Source organism: Aythya marila, assembly GCF_965140915.1.
Source record: "Aythya marila genome assembly, chromosome: 18".
NCBI classification, from domain to species: domain Eukaryota; kingdom Metazoa; phylum Chordata; class Aves; order Anseriformes; family Anatidae; genus Aythya; species Aythya marila.
The window spans coordinates 11,767,968-11,794,076 of NC_139059.1; the positions used below are offsets into that span (position 1 = coordinate 11,767,968).

Below are 26,109 nucleotides of genomic sequence, written 5' to 3' on the forward strand. Positions count from 1 at the left end.
TGAAACTCACTGTCCTCAGTAAGTTCCTGGGGGTAGTGCCAGGAACGCAAACTGATGACCTTACTCCTCCAGTTTCACCCCTTCAGCACAGCAGACAAGTTTCACTTCAAACTAAAGCAAACAGTCTGTCACATCCGTTTTTCCCCTTCTGCATATCCTACTGCTCATATGTGGGCACTCTGCTGGGAGACCTCATGTCTTTACCTTCAGGAAGGCACAGGCACAGCAGAAGCCATAATTGTGCTCCTGTCGCTGGCACATGGAGCCATCCTCAGCAGAGCTCTGTTAGGAACAGAAGCGTGAAAAGTTCTCCTCTGTCTACAGAGCTCACAGTAACAGAAGGTACCAAACTTCCCACCTCTCACACCAAGAAGGACCTTCTATCCAAAAAGCTCTTGTACATAGAGATAAGTTGGGGTAGGGGTTGTTTGTTTGGGACGGAAAACCCAGAAGCCTGTCATATTTTCAGCCATTAAACTAGGTTTCCAAACCCAGAAGTGGCCAAGCCTGACCATCACTAACATCTACGATCTAGGGATGTGCAGAAAACCTTCCCAGCATAGCTCCCGTCTTCTGCCCTCTCACAGCCCAGAACTTCACCAGCAGTCACACAGCCTCACTTCTTGCACTGACAACCCCATACCCCTAGTCCACTCTGCCACAAAAATACAGAAATGTTATAAACCGTTCAGATTTGGAGCAGGTCAGCTCCAGGTCAATCCTTTGAGCATACTTCTAGGTTGTTCTTCTCTGGTCATGTTGGAGTCAGCTCCATGGTGCTCCTGCCTGGGGCTACCAGCAAAGCCCAGAAAGGAACGTGATGCACAAAACAGCACAATACAAATGGAGAACAGCATGGAAAATACCATGTCACTTAGTACCTCTTCTTTGGAGCTGGTGCTCAGATGAAGAAGATGAAGACTGATGGAGACAAATAAGAGGTATAAAAGAGCCATTCTGGAGACCGAAGCCAAGAATCCCTATTCATCTGGTCTCAGTGCAAAGGAAACAGTGAATACTCAATGGGATGGGAAGGCTGAAAATCAGAAACACAGTCTGCAAGACAGAGCCTAGGAAGGCACTAAAAGGCACAGGGGCAAGGGTGCACATGGTCTGGGCATCTGACATGTAGCCACAGGCATGTACAACGGGGCCTCCGGGGCCACAGGGTGAGAAGCAGCTCCACAGAGAGTAGCAGGAAGAGACTATTTTATGTCCTGAACAAGAGCACAGGGCTGGGCATTCACACATCTTCAAAGGCACAGGCCGTTACATCAAACAGTGGAGCAGCCATAGGACACACTTTATGAATAAAAACTCAGACATGTTGCAGAAGATTCATTGCCACATCCAGGGGAGGTAAGACAAACACTGCTGACTTTTCCAGTGTCTACCAGCACTGGTGAAAGCAGAAGATTCCTTTCGAGTAACACATGGCTGGTAAGCAGGAGAAAGCAAGAATTACAAGAGAGCAACTACAAATGGAGATGAAGGTGGCATGGAAAATCACATCAGATGATCATCCCAAAGCAAAGAGAGATCACTACTACCCTCCTTCCCAGAGGCAGCATCGGGATAATAACCAGACCAAGGTGTAAGCAGACAGATCCAGCATGTGCCTTAGCACACAGACTACCATCACTGGCCAGAAAATGTCGGTATTCAGCCTCAAACTGTGGTAAGAAATGTGAAAAACCTGCGAGCGGCTTCCTGAGTCCTGGACAGTTGCTGATAAGCAATTAGTAATGTGAGGTAGAAAGCGAAAGAACAAAGCAAACGATATATTCAAGGGTAATATACTGTGACTCCAACAGGGAAGGAAGAAGTACTTGCCTACCACCAGGACAGAATAAGAGGAATTATTAAAGAACAGAAAACCTGGAGGGCAGACTCCCAGAAGATTCATTTTATCTGATTGTCCCTGCCTTGTTTCAAGAACACAAAATACATCACAAAGGTCAGCAATTAATTGATAGAGCAAGCAAGACTTGAATCTGGAATCCAGATTTGCAATATTAACTGAAGTCATTCTCAAAATTACTCAGCAATGGGCTCTGAGCAGAGCATTGACCTCTTCAGAGTGAACACCACTGAAAAACAAATGACTCATCGTGTAAACCTTCCCAAATCTATTATGTCCTAATAACTGGAAGCCATCTTCTGTTTTTCTGTGTACTGAGAAGGACAGCCACTATCTTCAGGGAAAGATGGTTAGGCTAACAAGCTAATGAAAAACACTTCCTCTGAAGAAAAAATGGAAGAAAAGTAGAAGACCAAATGTCAAAAGGAAAAAAAAAAAATGGAACTGGGGGGGAAGAGTAGAAGGAAGGGGAGAGGTTATTCTGAAACTAGAATGGCTAAGTCAAAAAGTGTTCTGCACGTGTCCCCATGCTGAGGCCACACTGAACTGTCTATAAAAATGCAAACAACTCATAACTAGCTCCTCACTGGCACCCAAGCACCAGGAGCTTGGGGAATGCTGCCAATGGGACTGCTAGTCCTCTGGCCTGAGGCACAGCCAGGTCACACCCAGATATCAAAATCCTCCTTCATTGCGTGGAAAACACAAACCCACAGCGTACCACTTCTAAGCACCACCAGCACACCTGAGCTCCTAGCCCAACCATTTCCATGTTTGAATGCTAAAATTCAGACACTTAAATCCACATTCAAGACCAAACTTTCTGGTAAGATTTCCAGTAACATTAAACATCCACACTCTGGTTTCAAATCAACAGCAGTTTTGACTGTCACACACATCTGATAATTTAGGTGTTTAATTTTAGGCCCCCTGTGCTAATTTTAGATACAAATTTGACATATTTGTCCTGACTGCTCTGCATTTTAATCAACTTCACAAGCTGTCTTTCTCCAACCAGACGTGAACTTTGTATTCTTTTACCCTTTTTGCAACAGCAAAACCTCCAAGAGAGAAGCCCCACAGGTGCTATGGCTTCTCATCTCACCCCCCATCCACCACTGCTCAGCACCTATGTTGTGGCTTGTCAGGAAACCCTTGTCAATGCAACGTCCCTGTGAAGGTAAGCCTGAAGAACACAGGAAGGTCCCCACATTCGGCCAACACTCCTGGGCCTTGTTCCCTCTCAAAAGGCCAGGTTCCCATCAGGTGCTCTCAACAGAGAACAGAACCCATCTTGCTCACCACTGTGCTATCATCAAAAACAGAAGCACCACACACGGTAGTGCAATTATTTGCCTCCAAGGGTAAGGTAGATGAAAGGTCTGCTTTGCAGGGAGGGCCTGTGCTTTCAGCTCGGGCTGGCTTCACTAGATACAATGGGAGGTCTCCAATAATTAATGTTCAACCTCAGCTGCCTTCTTTCAAAGGAGGTACTAAAACCTGCAGAGGGGACATGAAACATGCCTGCTGCCCTCCTGTGTCCTCAAAGACCTGCCTTGCACCATGAAGAAAGCAACTGTTTGATGTGAGATGTGGGCTATGGGAGTCAAGAGGTACTAATAAAGCCCCCATATCAATTTCTAGTAAGGCATCTATCCTGTTAAGTGTGACAGACTTGATTTATGCCACCAGAGCACATATGAAAGAAGTCAAACCTGCTAGTCCTTCATTCACATCAACCTCTGCATTTCATTGAAGCAGCTTCAGGAGAGGCCCATTTGCCACAGTAGGAGCTTGTAAGTGAACATTTTTAAGAGTTAATAGAATATGAAATGAAGAGAAAATGGGAGTTTAGCAACAGATGTAGACAGCAAAGCTCTGAAAGGCTGTTTGAGTCACTGAAGAGAGGTTGTGAAATACTCAGAACAACATCTAGTCGTTAGAAGCGCGCCAGTGATGCTTTCAGCAGGGGATTTCAGGACGGCTAATCTACATTTCAGACATGCACTGGCTTTCCTTCAAGACAGATAACATAACACAAGGAAAAATGAACATTACCTTTATTTTAAAAGGACGCTTTACTTAATATAAAATACATGAATCTTACCAAAGTTATTTAGATTTCTTGGATGGAACTCCAAAAATAAATGATCTTCCTGTATTTTATAAGCTATTTTGTCACTGCAGCTGAAATACAACCATGTAAAGAAGATGTATGCATCCAGCTGTATCCCTATATCATTTTATTTTCTGTGATCTTTTATTTAAGATTAGCACCACCCAAGTAGCAGATATGACACATACATCTCTTCCCTTCTTTCCAGTACAGAACTTCTTCTCCAGGAATCCAGTTCAAGCCAGTCTAGAGCCAGATCTAGCACAAATTTTACATGCTGTACAGCATCAGCCTGTCAAGCTCTCCTTTGGACCAAACAAGAAAAACCAGCAGTGTTTAACCAACAGGGTTTTCTCACCTGGGCAGAAGTGCTGTTGAGCTTCTCCAGGCCATTCTCCAGTCGCTCCATTTTTGCTGTTAAATCCCTGCCCTTTTTCAGTAGCAAATTCTGATAGAGCTTGATTTGCTCAAGGAATGACTTGGGAGTGGTGTAGTTATATCGCCGTTCATTGCTCAGATACAATCGGGATATCTCATTGACAGTCATGTGAGCATAGGCCATGAATTTGCTTATTGAATCTTTCACTGAAGCCTGAAAGTAAGATGAGAGGACAAGGAGAAAATATTTTACACAGAACAACTGTACATAGTACAGACCTGCGCCATATATAAAGGAATTTATTAACGTTTTATACTGCTGCAGAAAAATCTAGGGCATAACAGATCTGAGTTGATCCCTTTTCATTTGTTATCTCTAAAATAACTTCAGCTGCTCATGTTCTTTATACCTCTTTTTGTATCTTTTTATCTCTTACTTTATCTTATACCAAGCAATTTTTCTAGCATTCAACTCTATAAAATAACACCCTTTTATGTAGAACTTCGGGCTTTTCTTCTGTATAAATAGGTAAAGTGCACACATAAAAAGAAACACTATAGACTTTATTCTTCCAAAATTCTGTCCCCCAAAAATAAACAGAATTGCATCTCCATTAGTCCAGTAGCAGGTTCTCATCAATAAGAACTTGACATCCTTTTACCCTTGAGAATTACAGACTCTCGGATACGCATGTGGAGAGAAAAGCATTTGTTCCCTGGAATAATCAGAACCATTGGGTTATTTTCTGCACTGATTTGTAAGCTGCCTTTCTTGCTAGCAAGGCAATCATCTCGCTGACAATACCATAAGTGTATAAATACACGTGAGCTTGGTGGCTGTGGCCCTGCTTCTGCTAAGGTCCATGCTACTCTCTGAAACACCTGGCCCATATTTCACAAACTTTGCTCAATTAAATTTAACATAGTATGATGCTGCCAGCAATTCCTCTACAAAGTCATCCAGATGTCCTGGATGAAAGCCTGTGGGCAAGGAAGGCAAGCAAAGCATCCTTTGCAATACTCTTCTCATCTTACAGTGCACCGCCTGCACTAAACGGAGGGATGCGGCCGCACCTGGCAGCCACGAGCACCACACAGCCATGCCAATACCTGCACCCTGCAGACGAGCTCAAAGCCAGGCACAGTGCAGGCACCTCTGGTTGAGGGCCAGGCGAGATGCTCACCTCCACAGCCTCTGTCTCATGCAGGAAACGGAGGCTGACGGACTCAAGGGCTTCCCGTGGCCACTCCTGGAACCAGTCTATCGCCGTGCAGCTCACGATGGCGGGGAACCTCCTGCTGCGCACTCGCAGCTTGCTGCCAACAGGCGAAAAACACAGTGCGACCTGAGGAGCCCAGAGAAAGGAGAAGCTGAGAAGGCACGGCCGGGAGCAGAGGCCCAGCTCCAGGCACACAGCCCAGCCCGGGCTCCTCCAACCATTTCCAAAGGGAGACCTCACGCCAGCACCTAAGGGTACAGTAACCTCGATCCTTGAGCGCTTGCACTTTATGCCAGCGAGCCTGGCGTTGAAAAGGCGTAGTCTAGCAGTAAACACATTTTTTTTTCTCTGCAATAAAAACAAGCAGTGGCATTAAGTGCTGCTATGGTCAAAAGCAGCAGCCTGGCACACTTCCAACGCTGCAGCCAGGGTTTTGTATAACCACTCTTCACCACCATAGCAGTGACACAAAGCTTCGCCCGGCAGGGAACAAGCATCCAGATCAAATTGGTGCAACAAGGAATTAAAGTGAATGGATCTAAATTCTCCTGGCAGGACCATGGTTTTGAGGCAGGTCTGCATGGATCATTTCCCCAATAGCCAGCTCTGAAAAGGTCTAATGTGGCTCAAACTCAAAGTCTGTTTTTATCAAGCTTATTTATTTATCTACCTTTTTATTATTATTATTATTATTATTATTATTATTATTTTTAATAGGGAAAAATCAAAGTGGAATGGAAGTAAAAGCATTTGGGAATGTGTTTTCCCTGCATTTCCACACAGCAGACCTTTTGTTTTCCAGGCTTTTTTTTTTCAGCCCAACAACTGGTAAAAGCTTCTGTGTTGCAGTAAACTGCAGAGCCTTGGGGTCTCCGCAAAATATCTTTTTCATTACTCTGGGGCCTGGCCAAGGGCCTGTTCCCTCCTCTGCTCAGCACCCTCCCAGCCCTGAACTTTTTTTCGGTCTTCTCTGTGTTCTGCATCCTTCCCTCTTCCACCTGCCTCTCCCTGCAGACTGGTCCTTCCTTCCCCTGCTGCCTTGATCCCAGGAAGGCACCACCTCTCCCTTTTCCAGAGGCAGCATTCTTGCCTAGGGTGTGAAGTCAGGACAAGGCAACTTGCCTTTCCTCTCTGCTGCCCACCACCAGCTTTAACAGCAAAGTAAGTCACAAGGACCAGAATCTGCCACCACCATCCACCACGAGCCTTTTCCTATAAGCCCCCTCTTGTTGGATTTACGGGCTCTGCTAAACAGGCACAAACAAGGACATGGGCAGGTTTACACCACACAGTGAAGTAGCAGTATCTGAGCAAAAGCCAGTGTGGAAAGCAGCATAATTCACCCCTCTCCAGCTCATCAGCCCTGGCTGCACAGCCTCGTGAGTGCCATGGGGCAGGCTGCCATCGACTTGGACATCTCTATAAGGCGTCAACAACACCTTCAACATGGGCCAAAAACACTTTTTAAGAAGCTATGAAAGCCAGCCTATAACACAACCACTTTCACTTCCATCTCAAAAGATGCAGCTGGACTCAGAAGTGCTGCTCCTCTGACAGAGTCACTGTGTGCTCACACACGGGACAATCATGTAGAAAACCTTCCTACACCTTCAAGCATAAGCCTCAGGCACCTCTGTGCTGCTCTCTGAGGGCCAGGCAAGCTTCAGGAAAACACCCATGCACAAAAGCCCTCTTCTGCACCTGCACTGCTCTCCCAAGACAATGAGGCAGAAGGTTTACTGGTGCTAATGCTCCATCAGGCCAAGTCCCACTGCTGTGCTGCTCCCTGAGGATCAGCACACCCTGGGCCAGCAATGGCTTGATCAGCTTTCTGCACAATGCACGATGCTGTCATGAAATGCTGGAGACAATAAACAGCACTTCCCATCCATCTGCTCTAAATGCCATTAAGGAGAAGGGCAGACAAGGAAAACAGATCAGCCTAAAGGAAATCACATCCACACTGTCCTTCCAGTGTACCTGAACAGCCAAGGGAAATACATCCAGAGAGGGGCAGACGACAACCACTGTGCTAGAAGAGCAACAAAACAGCCTTGGTACCTGTCAGAAATTCTCCTTCACACTGGCAGGAGGAGGAGGAGGACTGGATTCCTTCTCCTTGGTTACCTGCACTGTGGCATGATCCCCAAATCTTCCCCCAAAGCTCAGTTTTCCACCTGTTCCCTATGCTAAACATGGACCTACTTACGTCAAAAGTGGAACAGGCCACCCCACCTCAGTGAACATGTGCCACCAACACAAACCAAACACTAGGAAGAAGGACCTGTCTTCACTAAGGAAAGGTCAAGTCATCTCTCATCACCCACCTTGACTCTCTCGTCTGGGACCCTGCAGACTGAGAGCAGCCCTGAGGGCAAACACCTGGGGCTGCTGGTGGATGAGAAGTTCCACATGAGCCAGCAACGTGCACTTGCAGCCCAGAAAGCCAACTGCACCCTGGGCTGCACCTCAGCAGGTTGGCAGCAGGGCAAGGAGGGGATTGTCTACCTCTGCTCTGCTCTCATCAGGCCCCACCTGGAGCCCTGCGCTCAGCTCCAGGCCCCCAGCACAAGAAGGACGTGGAGCTGTTAGAATGAGGCCAGAGGATGTCACGAAGATGATCAATGGGCTGGAGCACCTCCCCTATAAAGACAAACCGAGGGATTTGGGGTTGTTCAGCCTAGAGAAGAGAAGGCTCTGGGGAGACCTCACAGCGGCCTGCCAGTGCCTAAAGTGGGCTGCAGGAAAGCTGAGGAAGGACTCTGTGTCAGGGCGCATAGTGATAGGACAAGGGGAAATAGCTTTAAACTAAAAGAGAGTAGGTTTAGACATAACTGAAACAATCTTTACTGTGAGGGTGGTGAGGCCCCATCCCAGGCTACCCAGAGAAGCCGTGGGTGCCCCATCCCTGGAGGTGTTCAAGGCCAGGCTGGATGTGTCCTGGAGCAATCTGGTCTGGTGGGAGGTGGGTTTGGAACTAGATGATCTTTAAGGTCCCTTCTATGAACCATTCTATGATTCTATGAAAAGTATCAAAATTGTCTTAGGATGTTTGGACATATATATATAAGGCCTTTATAAGGCTGGGAATATGGTCTGCAATCAAAGAAATCCTGAATGCATGTCATGCCCACTCAGTTCCCAGAGCTCTGGTTTTAAGATAATGTTTTCTAAATTATTCTGGCTATGGATTGTCAACAACTTGAAGATGGATTCCCTGTGCAACTTATCCTAGCAGCAAGACTCAGTCCTGATGCACCCCAGCTGAACCCCCAGTGCATTACTTTGAAAATGGAAAGGCTGGTTCTGCTCAGCTCTTGAAAGAGAAAACTTGCAACTCCCATAGCGCTGTCTAAAGCCCGAAAGGTGATGACTACAGACAGTGATTTTTATGCTTCAGTACTTGCTGAGAGAATCACAACACAAACAGGCAGAAAAGCCTTCAGGCTGCAGGCTGATGTCCCTAAAACATAGCCCAAAGGACTGCCAGCCCGTGCCCCTGCACTGAGGTCGATGGCAAGGACCCAAACTCCCCCAGCCACTGTCTCACCTTCAGCTGTCGTCGAACACGCTCTATAAAGAACTTCCAGCAAGTGTCCCTGGAGTCCACCAGGCCCTGGCCTTTGACTTCATTCCTCACACTATTGATGATGTTTTCAACTTCATCGTCTGGGAAGAGGTCGGGGATTTCACCTATGAGAAGAGGGTACAATTTGGTTTGCTGGCCTGGATTTTGCTGCTGTCTTAGAGCAAAGTGGAACAGGTGCCTCCCTTCCCACAGAAAAGCCACCGCAACAGGCACCCAAGAGCCCCAGCAGCAGGGAGGTGGCACAGAAGGTCATTCTGCTAAAAAATAAACACTTGCGAGAGCCAACTTTCTTATAAAAGCCCAGGGTAAGCAAACATAGAAGAGAGTCAAACTATAGAAAGTCTTTTTTTTTTTTTTCTGATTTACGGTGCTAATTTGATTACAGAAAAATCAAATACCTAATATGCTTTGTGTGATAATTAAATCATTTTAGTTTTGCAAATGAATTTGATACGTGTACAGTCTGCAGCTGTTCAATGACATTTCCATAGCTTTCAAATAACTCCCAGGGCACTAAAACTTTCTAAAATATGAACTTTTAGAAATTTTTCAAAAACTTTTTAGAAACCTTTCAAAAATTTCTACAAGCTAACTGTTATACAACTGATTGCCAAAAACATGCCCAACCAAGTTGGTGTTTTTTATTTGTTTGTTTTTTTCTTCCCTTGGGGTTTCTTAGTTTATCACCTATTTGCTTCCTTTCTGGCATCTGATTTAATTGAAATCATCATTATTGAATGAGATACATCAATATGAGCACAAATCAAGCTAGGAAAATATACTAATAGAAATCTGCTGATTTATAATAAAAATATGTATTTTCTTCTGGTTTCTTAAGGGATGATAAGTGAAACAAGAAAGAAAAAACAAACATGCAGATAAAAGGAGAGCAGCAATAAGCCAGCTCAGTCAGCACACACTGTATGGCTCCAGCTCATGTCATCGAGAGGCAGGGTCCCTGCATGGCCACCTCCTCAGTCTGGCTCCAAGTCTGTGCTGCTGCCTTGGACACTGAACCTTTCAGCCTGTCCCCATTTCCCCACAAAACAAACACAGAAAAAGCACAATGCCTTTCAAAGGAGCTGTAAGATGACCTTGACATCCCAACGTAAGGCTGTCCTGCCCCTTGGCTGCAGAACACTGCAGAGCTTTATGAGATGCTCATGTCACCTACAGTAGGCAATGAAGACAGCGGGAGCTACTTGCCACCCTCCGCAGCATCCTGTCATTACACCTGGTTATGAATTCATCACAGTCAGGACTTGTTTGCTGCTCAAACCATCTGGCCAATTTATAGCCACATATGTCAACTCTGGAGTTACAAACTAACGCTCTCCTGTGCTGTCAACTCTCCACCCTGTACCATCCATGGAGGTCACCTGAACCAGCTGGTATCTTCCCACTCCAGCTCATAAATAAGGCAACAAGTGGCACATAGTTATAGCAGTGATTTACCAGGGAGTCTGGGGAATAATCCCTCTCTGGGTTACCTCACACTATCACAGTGACACCTCTGCATGCTCCCCCATGCATGGGGACTTCCCACATGCACACACTCATGCCATATTCTGCATGGAAACAAGGCGTTTGCATGGAGACAGACTGTTCTGCAATTGTTCGGGCAACCAGCAACTGAAAAACTTAGATGCATCCAGAAAAAAATGAAGAGGAAAAGGACTGGAACAGGATAAGCAGCCACATGACACCCACAGACATGGTTATCTGGTGGCTATGCATCATCCACTGACTCACAGATACTCCAGTCAAATGTTCTAGCCAGAAGCAATCTTATTTTATCAGACAACTAGCATGTGGATGCACAGTCAAACTTCTGTTGATATGTTCCTTTGACTCTGTCCTCAGTTGCCATAGCACAACAGACATCACTTAACATCCACAGGCAGCATACCATAGAAGTACGGGAAAAACTAGGTATAAGACTGCAGAGAAAGAAAAAAATCAACCTGATAGAGCGCATGCTCACTGAGGAGACCTGAGTGTTAATTCTACTCTAGAATTTGACTCAACTTGCTTCATATATTGCCCTTCAGCATATTCCAGAGTGCTAGATAAACTACCATGAGCAAATCCACTTTGGAAAGGGGGAGAGGAGAAATAAAAACAGCACAAGACTTACCTGATGCCAAAAAGTCATTTACCAGCACCAAGAACTGCTCGTCAGCCACTTGCATGTCAGTCATTAGGAACACGGTGCCTATGTTCTTCACACCGGCTTTCAGGTACAGGTTCGCCAGGTCTGCCTGGAGGTTGAAAAGCAAGCAGACTTCAGGGTTGCACCTGCCTCCTGCAAAGCGTGGGCTAGGCACCACACCCTCAACAGGTAGGATCAGAATCTTCCCATTACCCGCAAACAAAGCAATTGCAATTAATTATCATGAAAATGCATTTTGGACACCCTCCATCTTCAGGGCTGAGCCTTCCCAGGGACATGAGGGTGTCTGCTGCTATCATCCCTGCAAGGCTTATTACCAAGTAAGGCTGGACCGAGGCTAAGGCACCACATGAACTCGGGAGAGACAGCAGTGCTTGGAAATGTTGATCCTTGGTATCCCTGTGCTGTAGATCTCTCTGGTTTCACAAGTATAATAATAAACTAACTTATATTTTTTCTCAAGTGTTATAACATGTTTTTGTTCGTTTGTGAGGAAGAGACGAAGGTTCCTTGTACAAGCAAGGATTTTTCCAGTTGTGAATTTCTCCCACTCAAGATACAGAGATGTTAGCACAGCCTGCTCACCTGTAAAAGCTGTTACATTTCTAAGGGGATAGTGCCCTGCTAATGAAGGACACAGTTTTTGAAATCCAGGTTGCTTGTGAAATTGCAAAAACCACCATCATTCAGCTCAAAGTCCATCCTTTCCTTCCTGCATCTCTAAGCAGGACACAAGACATGCAAGGGTGCCTGAAATTGCACACCAACCACTACCCCAGGAACTTTTAGAAATTCAACAAGTACGCTTCTTCTAAAAGACTCATTTGTTAACTTTCATCACTAAGAAATTTGGATTAATTATAACAGCAGGAGGGGCCAACAGCAGGGTGATCTGTCACCATCTTGCTCTTCCATAGCTGAGGAAAAAAAAAAAAAAACACACTCCATCTTTCATAAATTCTTTGAAAAATGAATACAGAGAGACAGGAACATCAAATTACCTTCCACCTCCACAGAAAGAGTAGCACTGAGGTGCTTTTAAAACTTGTTTATTATTGTTGGGATTTATCTATATTTCTAGGTGGAAGTGCAGGTTTCCTAAATAAATAGGCAGGTAGGAGCTAGGAAATCCCATGAGTGGGCCTGAAAACAGAAGAGAGTTGAGAATACCCAACAGATGGTGGGACAGGCTTGTGCAACACAAACAACTTGCGTACAACCACAGGTCATCAAAACAAAAATGATGACACTACAGACACAGCCCTGCAATTGCTGTAGTATAAATACTGACTTTCCAAGTACTGCAGCTCATACCAAAGTCCCAAATTTAGAGTTCACACACACAGAATTGAAGGGGTTGGAAGGGACCTCAAGAGATCATCGGGTCCAACCCCCCTGCCAAAGCAGGTTCCTCAGAGCAGGTTGCCCAGGTAGGCATCCAGATGGGCCTTAAATATCTCCAGAGAAGGAGACTCCACAACCTCCCTGGGCAGCCTGTCCCAGTGCTCCGTCACCCTCACCGTGACGCATGTTGGTGTGGAACTTCCTGTGCTCTATCTTGTGGCCACTACCCCTTGTCCTGTCCCCACAAACCACTGAAAAGAGGTTGGCCCTCTGTCTCACACACCTCAGGTATTTACAAACATCGATGAGATCCCCTCTCAGTCTTGTCTTCTCCAGGCTGAACAGACCCACGTCTCTCAGCCTTTCCTCACAGGGAAGATGCTCCAGGCCCCGGATCATCTTTGTGGCCCTCCACTGGACTCTTTCCAGGAGATCCCTGTCTTTCTTGTACCGGGGAGCCCAGAACTGGTCACAGGCCAGGTGAGGCCTGACCAGGGCAGAGTAGAGGGGGAGGATCACCTCCCTCACCTGCTGGCCACGCTCCTTTTAATGCACGCCAGGATCCCATTGGCCCTCTTGGCCACCAGGGCACACAGCTGGCTCGTGGTCACCCTGTCATCCATCAGGACCCCCAGGTCCTTGTCCTCAGAGCCCCTCTCCAGCAGGTCATCCCCCAGCCTGTACTGATACTTCAGGTTGTTCCTTCCCAGGTGCAGGACTCTATACTTGCTCTTGTTAAACCTCATTTGGTTTCTTCCTGCCCATCTCTCCAGCCTGTCCAGGTCTCGCTGAATGGCAGCACAGCCTTCTGGCATGTCAGCCACTCCTCCCAGCTTTGTGTCATCGGTGTACTTGCTGAGGGCAGACACTATTCCCTCATCAAGGTCGTCGATGAAGATGTTGAACAAGACCGGACCCAGCACCAACCCCTGGGGAACACCGCTAGTCACAGGTCTCCAGCCAGACTCTGCACTGCTGATCACCACCCTCTGAGCTCGGCCAGTCAGCCAGTTCTCAACCCACCTTACTGTCCACTCCTCTATCCCACACTTTCTCAGCTTTCCTAGCAGGATGTCATGGGAGACAGTATCAAAAGCCTTGCTACAGTCAATGTAGATGACATCCACTGCTCTCCCCCCATCTACCCAGCTGGTGATGCCATCATAGAAGGCAATGAGGTTGGTCGAGCATGACTTCCCCTTGGTGAATCCATGCTTACTACTCCTCATAACCTTCTCTTCCAATTGCTTGGAGCTGGCATCCAGAATAAGCTGTTCCAACACCTTTCCAGGGAGAGAGGTGAGACTGACTAGCCTGTAGTTTCCTGGATCCTCCTTCTTGCCCTTGTTGAAGACCAGAGTCACATTGGCTATCCTCCAGTCTTCAGACACCTCTTATGTTCTCCAGGACCTTTCAAAGATGATAGAGAGCGGTTTGGCAATCACTGCTGCCAACTCCCTTAGCACACGTGGATGCATCCCATCAGGACCCATGGATTTGTGTGCATTGAGTCCACTCAGACACTCCTGAACAACTCCCTTGTCAACAAGGGGGGAGATCTCCACTTCCCAGACTCTTTCTTCTCCCTCCAGGGTCAAGATAGTGACGTTTCAAAAACCTAATGCTGCTGACCAGGAAACCAAGAGCTGGAAGTGTGCAGGTAGAGGTGAGAGCCCCAGTCTGATGGCAGAGAAGGCCAGAACTAAGCAGTTCCTGTGTGCAGAACTGAGAAAAATTGTAAGCATCTGGGAAAGCCTGGGTTAAGGACAGGAAGACACCAGTTGTGCTCCAGGCCAATGGCACTTGCTACACTGAGACCTCCCATCCTGGCTGTGATGGGGATGGAACCCAAGATCCTGTCTCCCAGACAGAATGGACTGGAGTTATTGTGATTTTAATTTTTACAACATTTTTAAGGAGAGTTCTTTTGCCAGTAGACAATGTATTTCTAAACCATTTAAGTGATACTTTTAAATGTTGATTTATAACTCTTAAGCTCATTAGTCTGTGCATAAATATAAGCACACCACATATTCTCTATAGTGAGCCACCCACTGCCTACTCAGTCCTTCCCTTACCTAAAATGCCAGATGAAGAACTGAGTATGATTTGTGATCTCTACTTCTCTCTCCTGCTCCTTTTTCACCTCCAAATCACTCCACAACAGACATGTATCAGCTAATTACTATGCCTTGTTTTAATTATAATCAATAATCTGAACTTTTCTGCTGCATTCTTAATATTGCCCACTGCCCACATGAAATCTTGGGCTGAAGCATTGTCAGTCCTGGTCAGCTCATAGGAATAGCTGAGGACTTCAGGTCAGCCCGTGTAAACACGCTTCAGCGAGATATTTTGCAAAGATTACTCCTCTCTGCAGTGCAATATCATGGCTGGAGCTTTTGCATCTTCACACCAGTGTTAATCGGTATTAAGCAGGACAAAGTTTTCAGGACAAATTCTGCTTTTTAATTCCTTTTCCCTACCTCAGCCTCAAAAGCCACCTACCTTTAGGTCAGGGATCCCGTAGCCTTTCCTCAAAGTGATCTGGAAAACCTCCAGAGAGCTGATGAAGGCTGCCAGCCTGGTCAGGCTCTGCTTGCCACTTCCACCCACACCAACCAAGAGCGCATTTCCTCTGGGAGACTCCAGGATACGGTTGATGCGGCAACTAAATTGCAGCATACAAAATGTCTCATTAATATCAGTATTTTTCTTTTTTTCTCTGCCCGGTGCTTTTCTATATATATTTTATTCACTAAGAAATTGTATTCTGAATGGGATGAAAAATGTCACTCCAAGAGACATGTCAGCAATCAATCCTGATCTCCACTGAGACCTATATAAAGGACACGGCTGATGAAAAAATAGTTTGGTGGCAATTTGGACTCTGTCCAATTCTTATTCCACCTGCCAAGTCCTACTGGACAGAAATCATTTAAGATGAAGGCCTGGCCATCTTTGCAATAAGGAAAGGAAAGGAGAAGGAAATACATTACACAGATGTGCAAATGACTGAGAACAAAATTCAAGGATCTAATGCAACTCTCCACAGGTTTCCTTTCACAAAATGTTTAGGGTCCACATTCAGATGAGGGGGGTCCTGCTATGCAATAAAACCTATTTGTATATGTCTAAAATAACAACCAGCATGCAATACCTGCAACTCACAGCCCCAGTCACCCTCATGGTTTCAGAAGTGCCCTCCAAACGCCAGCTAGAGAAGTAGTGCAGTATTTGTGCAGTACGTGTCAATGTGTCACGTGGGGAGATGAAGCTTCTGCACACCTCCAGCTCCATCAGCTATAACTACAGGTGCCTACAACTCTATGGAAGCAACCTATGCATATAAATGCTAAAATGAGATTATCAAGCCAGAAAATCCCCTTACACGTGGCACATGGCATCCTCAAATAGTACCAGGTTCATGGCAGCATTGACTTCATTGTAGTTGTCCATGGCTTCCACAAGGATCTGGTTGAGCTCTTCCCAGGTTGGAACAGGTCTATAGCTGGGTTCGCCAATGCCTTTAGCAAAATGGCAATAAACATTCATTCGCTTTGTCTGCTCTAAAGTCTCCTCAATGTCCTGTCAAAGAAACATATATATGCATGTTTAAATAAGCACCAGAAAAAACTCTGTAGCTCGATGCCATCTTTCCAAGTAAAATATCAGTGCTCCAGAAAATACCTTTATAGTTGTACCTGTGCATTGGAAAAGGCGGAAGAGAGGCAAGAGGGAAACGGAGGAAAGAAAAAAGCCCCGATATTGACATCCTTTGCTCACAACCTTTTGTGAGGCATAAAAATGCAACCCATTGCCATAAGAGAATGTGGCCACATGAAAAGACCTGCAGCAATTGCCATAACATTAGGCTATGCGTGGATGATGATAACATCTGGAGGAAAAAGAACTGTCTGCACTACTTATCACTTCAGTGATACCCGTGTAATTCCTATAGTAGCACTGCTGCACCAGTCTAAAGGAAAGCACATCTAGAGCTTTCATTTGAAAGGTTATTCAGGAGAGAGGAAAAGCAGAGAGGCCTGCATAGCCCTTTTGCTCCTGTTGAAAGGGGATCTGACCCTTTTCCTGCTTTTGCCATGAGAGTCTCAAAGCACTTAAATAAAGCAATTAAATTAATTCACAGAGGCCAAATATCCTCTTCCCAACACCCTTATGGAATGCATCATTTACTTATATCACAACATCAGCAGTCCAGCACATGGTGCAGAAAATTTGCTCCTGGGCTCCCATCAAAAGCATTGCCCTCCAGGCAAGTGAGACCTGGGCAGGTCTCAAGTCAAGCTCTGTTCTCCCAAGGACCTTGACTGTGAGCGTGTTATGTTATTATCAGAGTCATGAACCTCAACACTTACATCATAGAATTTCTTCACCACCTCCAGCTGGATTTTATCAAAGGTACCATAATCCTTTTCTTCAACCATCTTATCACGGTACACCCGGTTTGACTCATGCAAGTAGAGCTTCACTAGGTCTTGGGGTTGCTTCAGACATTCAGGGGTAGAGAACAGAAGGCCCTGTAGGGAGCAGAAATAGTCAAAAAGAAACAAAACAAAACTAACAGAAACCCCCCAAAACCTGAGGGACCAACCCCAGCATCCAGGCTACCACAGTAAAACAGGGCTGCAGAACTACAAATGCAGAGCTATTACAGTGAACTGCCATCGAACTTCTGAGTAAGCCCCTACTTAACAGCCCCTAGAGAATGTGCACTTTATTACCCGAAATTTCCCAAAGCGGTTTATATTGGTTATATTCATTTTAATAATCCAGAACAGGATGCTCAGTGCAGCCTGGCTGTGTTGGTGATCCTGATCTCAGCATCCAAGAAGACGGAGAGCCAGCTGCCAGTCCAGACGTGGGTCCCTCTGCACCCTCACACCATGCTATGGGTGCTTTTTCAAGAGGAAAAATTCATTCAGAAATGTTAGTGGTGACGATTTTTTAAAAATCAATTAATTTTAATCAGGTGCATTCTGCCTACAGGAAATATTAGTTGCTGTCTGCTTATCACAGTATGTTTACCATGAACTCTATTAAAATGCATAAAAGAATTATATTTCAAAGAGGTGTCTCCTATAACTAAGCCTATTAACAGCACACAAGGCTTTCAACAGCATGAATTAAATAGACAGCTTTTATTTCTAACATCTAATTATTTATACATAAAATATAAAATGCATTAGAAGCAATGTAAAGCATTCCCTCTCGTTCCCACTGGCCCATGGCTCAAATCATTTGGGTTTCATATTTGTCATTACAGCTGCCAAATTGTTATTTTATTTATTTCAGAAACAAAATGAGTGATAGAACTGCTGACAACTCGACAAGAGAAAGGGCTAAGGTGTAACCTCTCAGGTCCTAAACTGATTAAAATTAGGATTAAAAACACTCAGTCTCTCTAAAGACACTTCAAGCCACAAAAGATGTTGTGGTCTTTATGCAAGCACACATAAGGCTACTTAAGAGGGAAGAAAACCCACAGTTCAATAATCTTTAATGAATTTATTAATTTAATGGCCAAACATCTCCCCTTTCCTCATTTTGGAAACCAGTGCTGCCAGTCTCTTCCAGCACGACCAGCTGCAACCCCAAACTGCGATGGGGATGCTCTGCACACAAGGCTGAGCCTCCCCCAGGTGCCACAGAGCCTACAGCCGGGCCATGGTGGATGCGTGGTTGTGGGTCACTGTGTTTGTGCTGGATGTGGTGCCAACATGGTGTAAGAAAGGATAACCGCTGTTTGCCATGCCCATCTGGCCGCTGAGTCCTCAGCCAAACCTTTCAGCTCCTGCTCCTGAACAGAATGGCGAGAAAGTGGTTAGGAAGTCTTCCACCATGTGGAGACTTCTCTAGGCAACCATACCAAATATCCCAACATCCAAAATAAGACAGCAAAACAGCAGAACAGGCTTTTGCTCAGAGGACCAACTGTGCCATCAGGGTCTAAGGGCTCACCCAGCACCTTGCAAAGGAGTGCAGGGATGGGCTGCAGGGTAAGAGCCACCCTCCAGCTGAGACCGATCCCATGAGGATTTATTATGTGGTAATCCAGAAAGACAGGCTCCTCACAAGCTTAATAATCACCCCAGGAGATGATGCGCATTTGGCATGGAAACAGGAAATATGCTAATCATCCCAGCACGACTCATCTGCCATGTTTCTGTCAGGCATCACTATGCCCACCGCAGCTGAGGAGACAGGCTGGCACGGCTCTGCAGGGCAGGGCCTGACCCCCACCTGTGACTCGTCTCCTTCCACAATCTCCATGAAAAGAAGAGCAAACAGCATCCGTGATTCCTTCAGCCTGCCAGGGAACATGTCCTGTCCCTGGTGTGCTCTGTGTAATACACAATAAATGTTTGTTCATCGTCTTTTGTATTATAAAAACAAGGAGTTCTGTTTAAGGAACGGGAGTTGTGAAAACTCCCTGCTGAAGTAAGGAGCTGTATAATGCTTGGCTAGACACTATGAAAATTCTTTTGCTTAATGGAACAAAAAAGAGAACCCCCTCCCCTTCTCTCCTTCTGCATCTCAGTTGCCTCTTTTGTTCAAAGACACTGCTGCAAAGCTCATGTAACCATCTCCTGATAAGTTGCTAAACTAGTGTATCAACTTCTTGCCTTCCTGTCTCACGCTGGGCCAACATGACCAAATAAAAAAAGAAGTTGAACCACAACGCCGAGGAAGACTACGGCCTTCATCTTCACGACCACCAGAGGGACAGAGACGACCCCCTAGCAACAGTGCGCGCAGTCGCAGAATATACCAGGATGTGCTGCGTAATCCCGGAATTAGCAAGATATAAAAAGGGACCCTGGCGGGGGTGAGGTGCGTGCCGTTGGCAGAGCCGAGCCTCCCCGGCTGCCCAGTGCTGTTTTGCTTGCTGTTGCTTACTCAATAAATTCCTTTCTATTCTTAATGCAATGCTCTCTGAAAATTAATTAAGGGGGCAACTTATAACACTCTGCACTCACCATGGCTGCTTTGAGGGAAGCGTTGAGGTATTTCTGCTACCCATCAAAGCTCTGCAAGCAGTGACAAGCATCGGTCAGCTTGTGCTTCACAACGTCAGCTCTTCTGGGCAGTTGGCCACCCAGGGCTGGGGCAAGACAATACCCACTGCAGCTCCACTAATGAGTGCAAGCACACACACTCATCTCAAACCCAGTGTTATCACCACCTTCCATCCAGGAATGGTCTCCAGAAACCATCTAGCACATTCACCCTCCAGCCACCTCTCGAGTTGTAACCCCTCCACAACCATCAGTTTACCCAAAATTTCAGAAGCCTTCCTTGGTCTCAGAGGTATGCATGCTTCATCTTTACACGGAAATAGATTGCACATAGACAGCCTAAATAGAAGCAGAAGAGGGCTCTGCATGTACAGGACAACCTTGGGTAAGTCAAAGCAGTTGTTTGCATATTCCTATTTAGGACACAATAAAACCCACATGCATAGGGAACCTGAATGTTTGATTTAAAATAAAAATAAAAGTATCAGCACCAGAGACATTTGAGCCATTCTTGCAAAACCCAGAAGACTACAACAGCTGTCAAGAAATCAGGGTGCAAATAAATGTAACATGAAGTCTAGACACTGTGTTTGCCAAGAGGTTAATTCTTTGCACTTCTTCAACTTTGCACCCTGTAAAGCTGCCTGCCAGCAGGGTGAATTGCTGCTAATATAGCAACCTGCAACCAAGAGAGGGGAGTGAAGCACCAGGAAGTGCAGCTCAGCCTCTGCCCGCTGGGCTTGGAGCTGGAGGCAGGGAAAGCACAGAGGTGAGTGTGAAGAGAGAGCTAACATGCTCCACGGATCAGAAGGTGACAAAGCACGAGTTCTCTCAGGTATGAAAAGGTAAAATAAATAAATAAATAAATAAATAAAAATTAAATTACTTTTTCCCTTTGCAACCTCAATAACGTTTAAAATAACAACTTGTGCAGCACAGTTACCCCTTTCCAGCCATCCTGCACTGTTGGGCTAAGCACCCTGCCCGCCTCCCTTCCTGCCATTACTCTTGGGGCTCCTGGGGCAGCCTCGGCACTGTCGTGTTACAGCTCTGACACGAAAACAGCGATGAACATGACATTAATAAAGAGGATGTTAGCCATCAATCCAGAGTCCTATTTAAAGGTACTGTACCAATTTCTAAGCATGTTAACCAGGGAGGACTGACAAACCCTAACCACCCCATTTTCACCTTATACTGTGATGCTGCATTTGATGGAATAATGCATAAGCACCCGCTGGAGTCTGGATCTCTCCTAGGAATAGAAATGACAGAAGGCAAGACAGAAGGGGAGGGAAGCTCTGAAACCAGACCAGCTCAGAGCACACTGATAGACAAATGAGCATCTGAGATAGTTTGGCAAAGCAAAATTTTCAGCATCGCAAATGTGGGCCCAGATGACCAGATCCTGACCAAGCCCAAAGGTAAGTCAGGCCCACAGCTGTACCAGCCTGAGGAACAACACAAAGGTGCCACCACCAACCCTGCACTGGTCTCACAGCCTCTGCTGTCTCCGCTCTCTGGCTACCACAGCATGCACCAGCAGACCATGTGTAAGGTGCATTTTGGTGCTCGTGAGGCTGAAGCTTCAGCAAATTCAGTTATGGGTATGTATGAAGATCCCTCCCTTGTGCCGAGGAGGGTGAAGTTTGCCAGCTGCTAGGGCCCGTGCAGAGGAGCTAGGCACGATGGAACCACCACTATCATCGTGCAGCCAGGCTGGGAGATGCCATCTCTTCTCAACTGCCGTGGATCTTAATGTGACATGCTCCTGGAAATCTTGTTGTAAATGGGAATAAAAAGCAAAATACAACCCTGCTGAGTCTATGATTATTTTAGAGATGACAGATATAATTTAGAGCATAATACCATGGTAACCCTTTCATATGTAAAGAAAGACAGCAACAAAGCTTCCTCTGGTGTGAGCCAGCAGGGAATATATTTTTAAAAAGCATAATCCACCACTCTGTCACTGCATAGACCTGTCTTCTTTAATCAAGGGTAAATTGCCTCAACCGTATCAATCAATTTAACTCTGCAGTGCAAGGTGGGACCCAGAGGCAAGAAAAGGCACCACAGAAAGGCAAGGCAAAGCTTCAACCACAGCCGGGACCTGCTACATAGGGAAAGCTACAGGTAATGATGATGAACCCAAAGACTCATCAGGTTCAGTGATTTCCAGTCTCTCCTCACCGGGAATGGTTCAGGCAAGACATCCACATGGGCTTGGCTGATACAACACAGGAAGACACCCCAGAACCCAGATGGGATGCCCTGACATTTCAGAAAGCAACAGACACCCACACTGGGGCAACCAAGTGAAACCACACCTGTGCCCCTGGCTGAGGGAACTGGGCTGCACTCCCCAGCCTGGCATGAACCTAGTTATCCTCACAGTTCTGAAGCTGAGCGTTTCAATCTGGAGCCAGTTCCCTCCTTAGATCTGCACAGTGTCAATGTCTGACAGCAGAACAGTCATCTCAGACTCCTTTCACCACTGATGAAGAGGGTACTTCAGAACCAGAGTTCCTCTGAGCTCTTCCACTATTTTCTCCCAGGATGAGTTGAGCTTGATTGACACACAAAAATGCCCATTTCCCTCTGCTGACTAGCCAGGCAAAGAGGAATTCCACCTAAGATGCTCACATCCCAAGAAATGGACATTTCAGCTTAGTCAGGACAAATGTGAACTTTGCTTGGTGAAGTCAACCCACCACTCCCAGCCAAGCCTTCAACCCCTGGGTTTATAAGCAGCTCTTTTCCCTTCGGTTTCACAAAGTTTTATTTGCCTAGCCAGACCTCTGTGATATTCTGCTGTCATTTGTAGTGAATACCTTCTAGAGTCACCTACAGCTGAACCCTCGTACTAAGGAAAGCAAACATCAGCCTGACCAGAGCAGGCCAGGTGCTGGTGGGTGAAGAAGGGCAAACATGAAAGCAACAAGTTCCTGTATCTGTCTGTCAGAAGGAATTACTGCTGACTATTGCTTTTGGGTAGTCTTCCTTTTTGTGTGTGTGTGTGTGCAACACTGAAATGCATACTAGGTTCAAACTCATTCATTCTTCATTAGCTGCAACAATTAAGGTACAGGTTCTTTAAGCATTTTGTAATGAGACAATTAGCATAGGACTCCTTGTCATAAGAGCTGTCAGGCAGTTTTGACAAAGGGAATCAAGCTGGGCTTGCAAGGCCCTACTTAAATGTTTAGGTACTGTATTAATATCTAATATGGTATGATAATGACAGAGCCATTGGACAGATTGTAAATGGAGCTGTTGCTAACGACCTGTGCAGAACCTTCAATAACGAAGTACAGAGGCAGCACGTTCCAAGGGTTGACTCCTCCAGAGCTGCAATTTGCATATGTTTTGTGCCTTTAACAGTTATCATCGGCTGTGTGTATAATTACAGCATAGCTGGTATAACAGCAATCCCCAAACGCCTTTTATATATGCAGCTATTACACATTCTGTGTTTGATTGTTTGTCTGGGATTAAAAGGAATTTGAAAAAGGCATTACACACTGACCTACAAACTTCACATTCACTGATTCGCTCTCTTCCCAAAGGGTAAGGAAACTCGGATGACCCTGTTTTTCTTTATTAGTGGTAGGTTTTTATTTTGTTTTCAGATGTCATCACATCAAGGATTCTATGAAAACACAGACCAGATGGGTAGGCAGCAAGATGGGTGGAGAACTGGCTCAAAGGCCAATGTTGTTAAGTCTAACTGGAGGCCAGCTACCAGCAGTGTTCCTCAGGGGTTGGTACTGGGGCAATAACATCTTCCTCCGTGACCAGGGCAGTGGGACAGACCACACTCATCTGCAGATGGCACTGACTGAGCAGACAGGTTATTACCCCAAAGAGAGGGACCTTGACAGGCTGGAGAAAAGCTGTGGGAAGTTCAATCCACGGAAAAATGAGTTTGTTCAGGAAAGGGAAAAGGTAAAGGGGAATCTTACTGCCATGTATGATTACCTAGTGAGGTAGTCATAATGAGGAAGACTGAGCCTTATTTTTTTTGGAGGTACATGGCAAAAGGATTATAGGCAACAAGCACAAATTGCAGCAAAGGAAATTCTGATTAAAGTAAAGATATATAAGCTACACAACAGAGTGAGCTTAACAGTACAGCAAGAGCCAAGGAAGTTGTGTGATCTTCAGAGCCAGGAACTTTGAAGTTGGCCCTGCATGAGCAGGTGGCTGGACAAGAGACCTCCAAAGGTCATTTAAGAATTAACTGTAAGTCTGTGAAGATATAATGAATGGAGCACATGGAAATGCACCCCCAGAATCCAGAACTTCTTTCACACTCACTTTCAGGAATAAAACTGTGTTCCAGCGGAGCTAAGCATGAAATCAGTAGATCTCAAAAAACTTAAAATACTTAAGGTAAGAAAATATCGAGAGCAAATACCATAACGAAGGACTTCAAGAAAAACAGAACTACCATCTAAATAAATACAAAATAAATACAAAACCAAGAAGCCAGATTCCCCTCCTCCAGCAGCTAAACTAAAAGCCACCTAAGCTCCTATCACTGTCCCTACCCCAGAGTCCTGGCATCTAGATGTGACAGGATGTTTTCAAATATCCCAAAACTTTAACACCTTTCAAACAGACCACAGTTTAAATTTTCCCATCTAAATGCTTCTTTTCTCTCTCTCTCTGCTTCTCAAAGCATAGGTTAACTAGAAACCAGGACTTTAAATGACCCACACCCAAAGCCATAGACTGGTGATGATTCCTCCTTCATACAATAGGGTTATTATTTTTTTCAAGTTCCTGTTCTTAGATTTCCATTGCTTATCATTCCTGCAACTCCAGCCTAACAGACCAGACCAGAAGGCACTGAGCCTTTATTACTTACTTAGTAAAATAAACATTAACAAGGACAGAACAAATTACAAACTGGGGTTGTACAACAGGCTGGGATGATTTGAACCTCTTAATTTTGCTGCTGACAACTTTCTCCAACTTTATTAATCAATCTTAAGCTCTAAAAGGCTCTTTGAACTCTCATACTGCTTCAAAGTATGAGATTTTAGAAAAAAAAATCTATCACTGTTAGAAGAAAACATTTCTAAAGCCAAACAACTGAGATTGGAAACTTCTACTTGGTTGAGAACTGGTGCTGGTGGTAATTCAGTTTCAGTAACTGTGATCTGACTTTCAACTGAGTTATTTATCAGCTCTTTAAATGTCATCCATCATGCATGTGCTGAGTACATGAACATTGAGAAAATATAAGGATGTGCCAGTATAGACTCACATGCGGTACTGGCCCCAGCCAGGGCAGCTGAGATAGTTACTGTTCCCCCGTCTGCATAGTCAGTAGCCCACTAAATATTCTCCACCTGCTTCAGTACAATAAAAACACTTCCCATAGCAGGGCAGGGCCATTAATGCCCCCACAAGTAGAACTGAGACTTACAAAGGCAAAACCAACTCCAGTGACAACTGCACTTACTTGGAAGATATTGGAGAAGTCTCTCAGGTTGAAAATGTAGTGGAACTTGATAGCCGTTGGCAGAAAAGTAGCAGCTACTCTCTGGTGCAGGCCCAGGGCCAGAGAGATCAGCTGCTGAGCTGATTTTTGCACAGCCCCTGAGAAATTCCCACTCGTCAGGTGCTGCATTAAGATGGTGCTGTAAATCCTGGACAAGGCATCCTGCCCAGGGATGGAGAGGGCGAAGACACAGAAGTGACGCTGAGGAAAAGAAAGGAAGAGATGGAAAAGTCAGAGAGCTGGGCAACCACCTCTCCATCAAAAGGCACTTGGGAACTTCCTGTCCACCCAGAACAAGGCCATTTCCAGATAAAAACTGGCAAGTGACTTCTTTCTTGCACTCTGAATGAGAGATTTTCAACTGCATTTCACAGCTATTAGGTGAGAAGTTCAGTCCATCTGATGGTCTCACCATCTGCCAATAGAGCCTAGACACTTCTCAAACACTGTGTTTCAGTGCTTCAAATTCAATAGACTTTACCTGAACCTTTGTTACAGCCCTATAAACCTAGCAGTAAAGGTGTTTATATTTAGCAGCCCATTTGGATTCACCTCCTCACTCTGAGCCTGCTTCCCTGAGCCTTGACTTTCCTGGCTTCATCTGATCTACCAAACACAGCCCCTGGCCTCTTCCCTGGCACTAAGGCTGCAGTCACACTTGGCATCCCAGAAAACCTCTCCCCTCTCAGAAAAGGATGGCCACAGCCACGCTGTGTGTCGGAAGGTGCCATCTCCCAGAATACCCCTTATTGATGTGGGACTCATTCCCCAGAGGAGGTGCCCATTTCCAGCCATGGGATGCTTCCTATTAACACCACAGAGCAGCTAAAAGGAACAATGGCTTAGGCTGACTCTAGTCATGAAGCTTCTCCAAGA

General features: G+C 45.6%; 1 protein-coding gene across 7 annotated transcripts in view; it reads right to left on the bottom strand.

Annotated features, from left to right (window-relative positions):
* The window catches only part of DNAH9 (dynein axonemal heavy chain 9), a gene marked incomplete at its 5' end in the record, with an annotated part of 196,372 nt that overhangs the window by 100,958 nt on the left and 69,305 nt on the right, over nt 1–26,109 (bottom strand). For 6 of the 7 annotated variants that reach the window (XM_082775013.1, XM_082775018.1, XM_082775015.1 and 3 more), the window contains 8 exons: nt 4,336–4,569; nt 5,540–5,701; nt 9,126–9,268; nt 11,302–11,425; nt 15,190–15,352; nt 16,073–16,269; nt 17,061–17,222; nt 25,195–25,434. In XM_082775013.1, coding sequence (XP_082631139.1) covers nt 4,336–4,569; nt 5,540–5,701; nt 9,126–9,268; nt 11,302–11,425; nt 15,190–15,352; nt 16,073–16,269; nt 17,061–17,222; nt 25,195–25,434 — 1,425 coding nt within the window. The remainder of the gene's footprint in view (nt 1–4,335; nt 4,570–5,539; nt 5,702–9,125; nt 9,269–11,301; nt 11,426–15,189; nt 15,353–16,072; nt 16,270–17,060; nt 17,223–25,194; nt 25,435–26,109) is intronic. The other variant, XM_082775014.1, reaches the window with a different exon arrangement.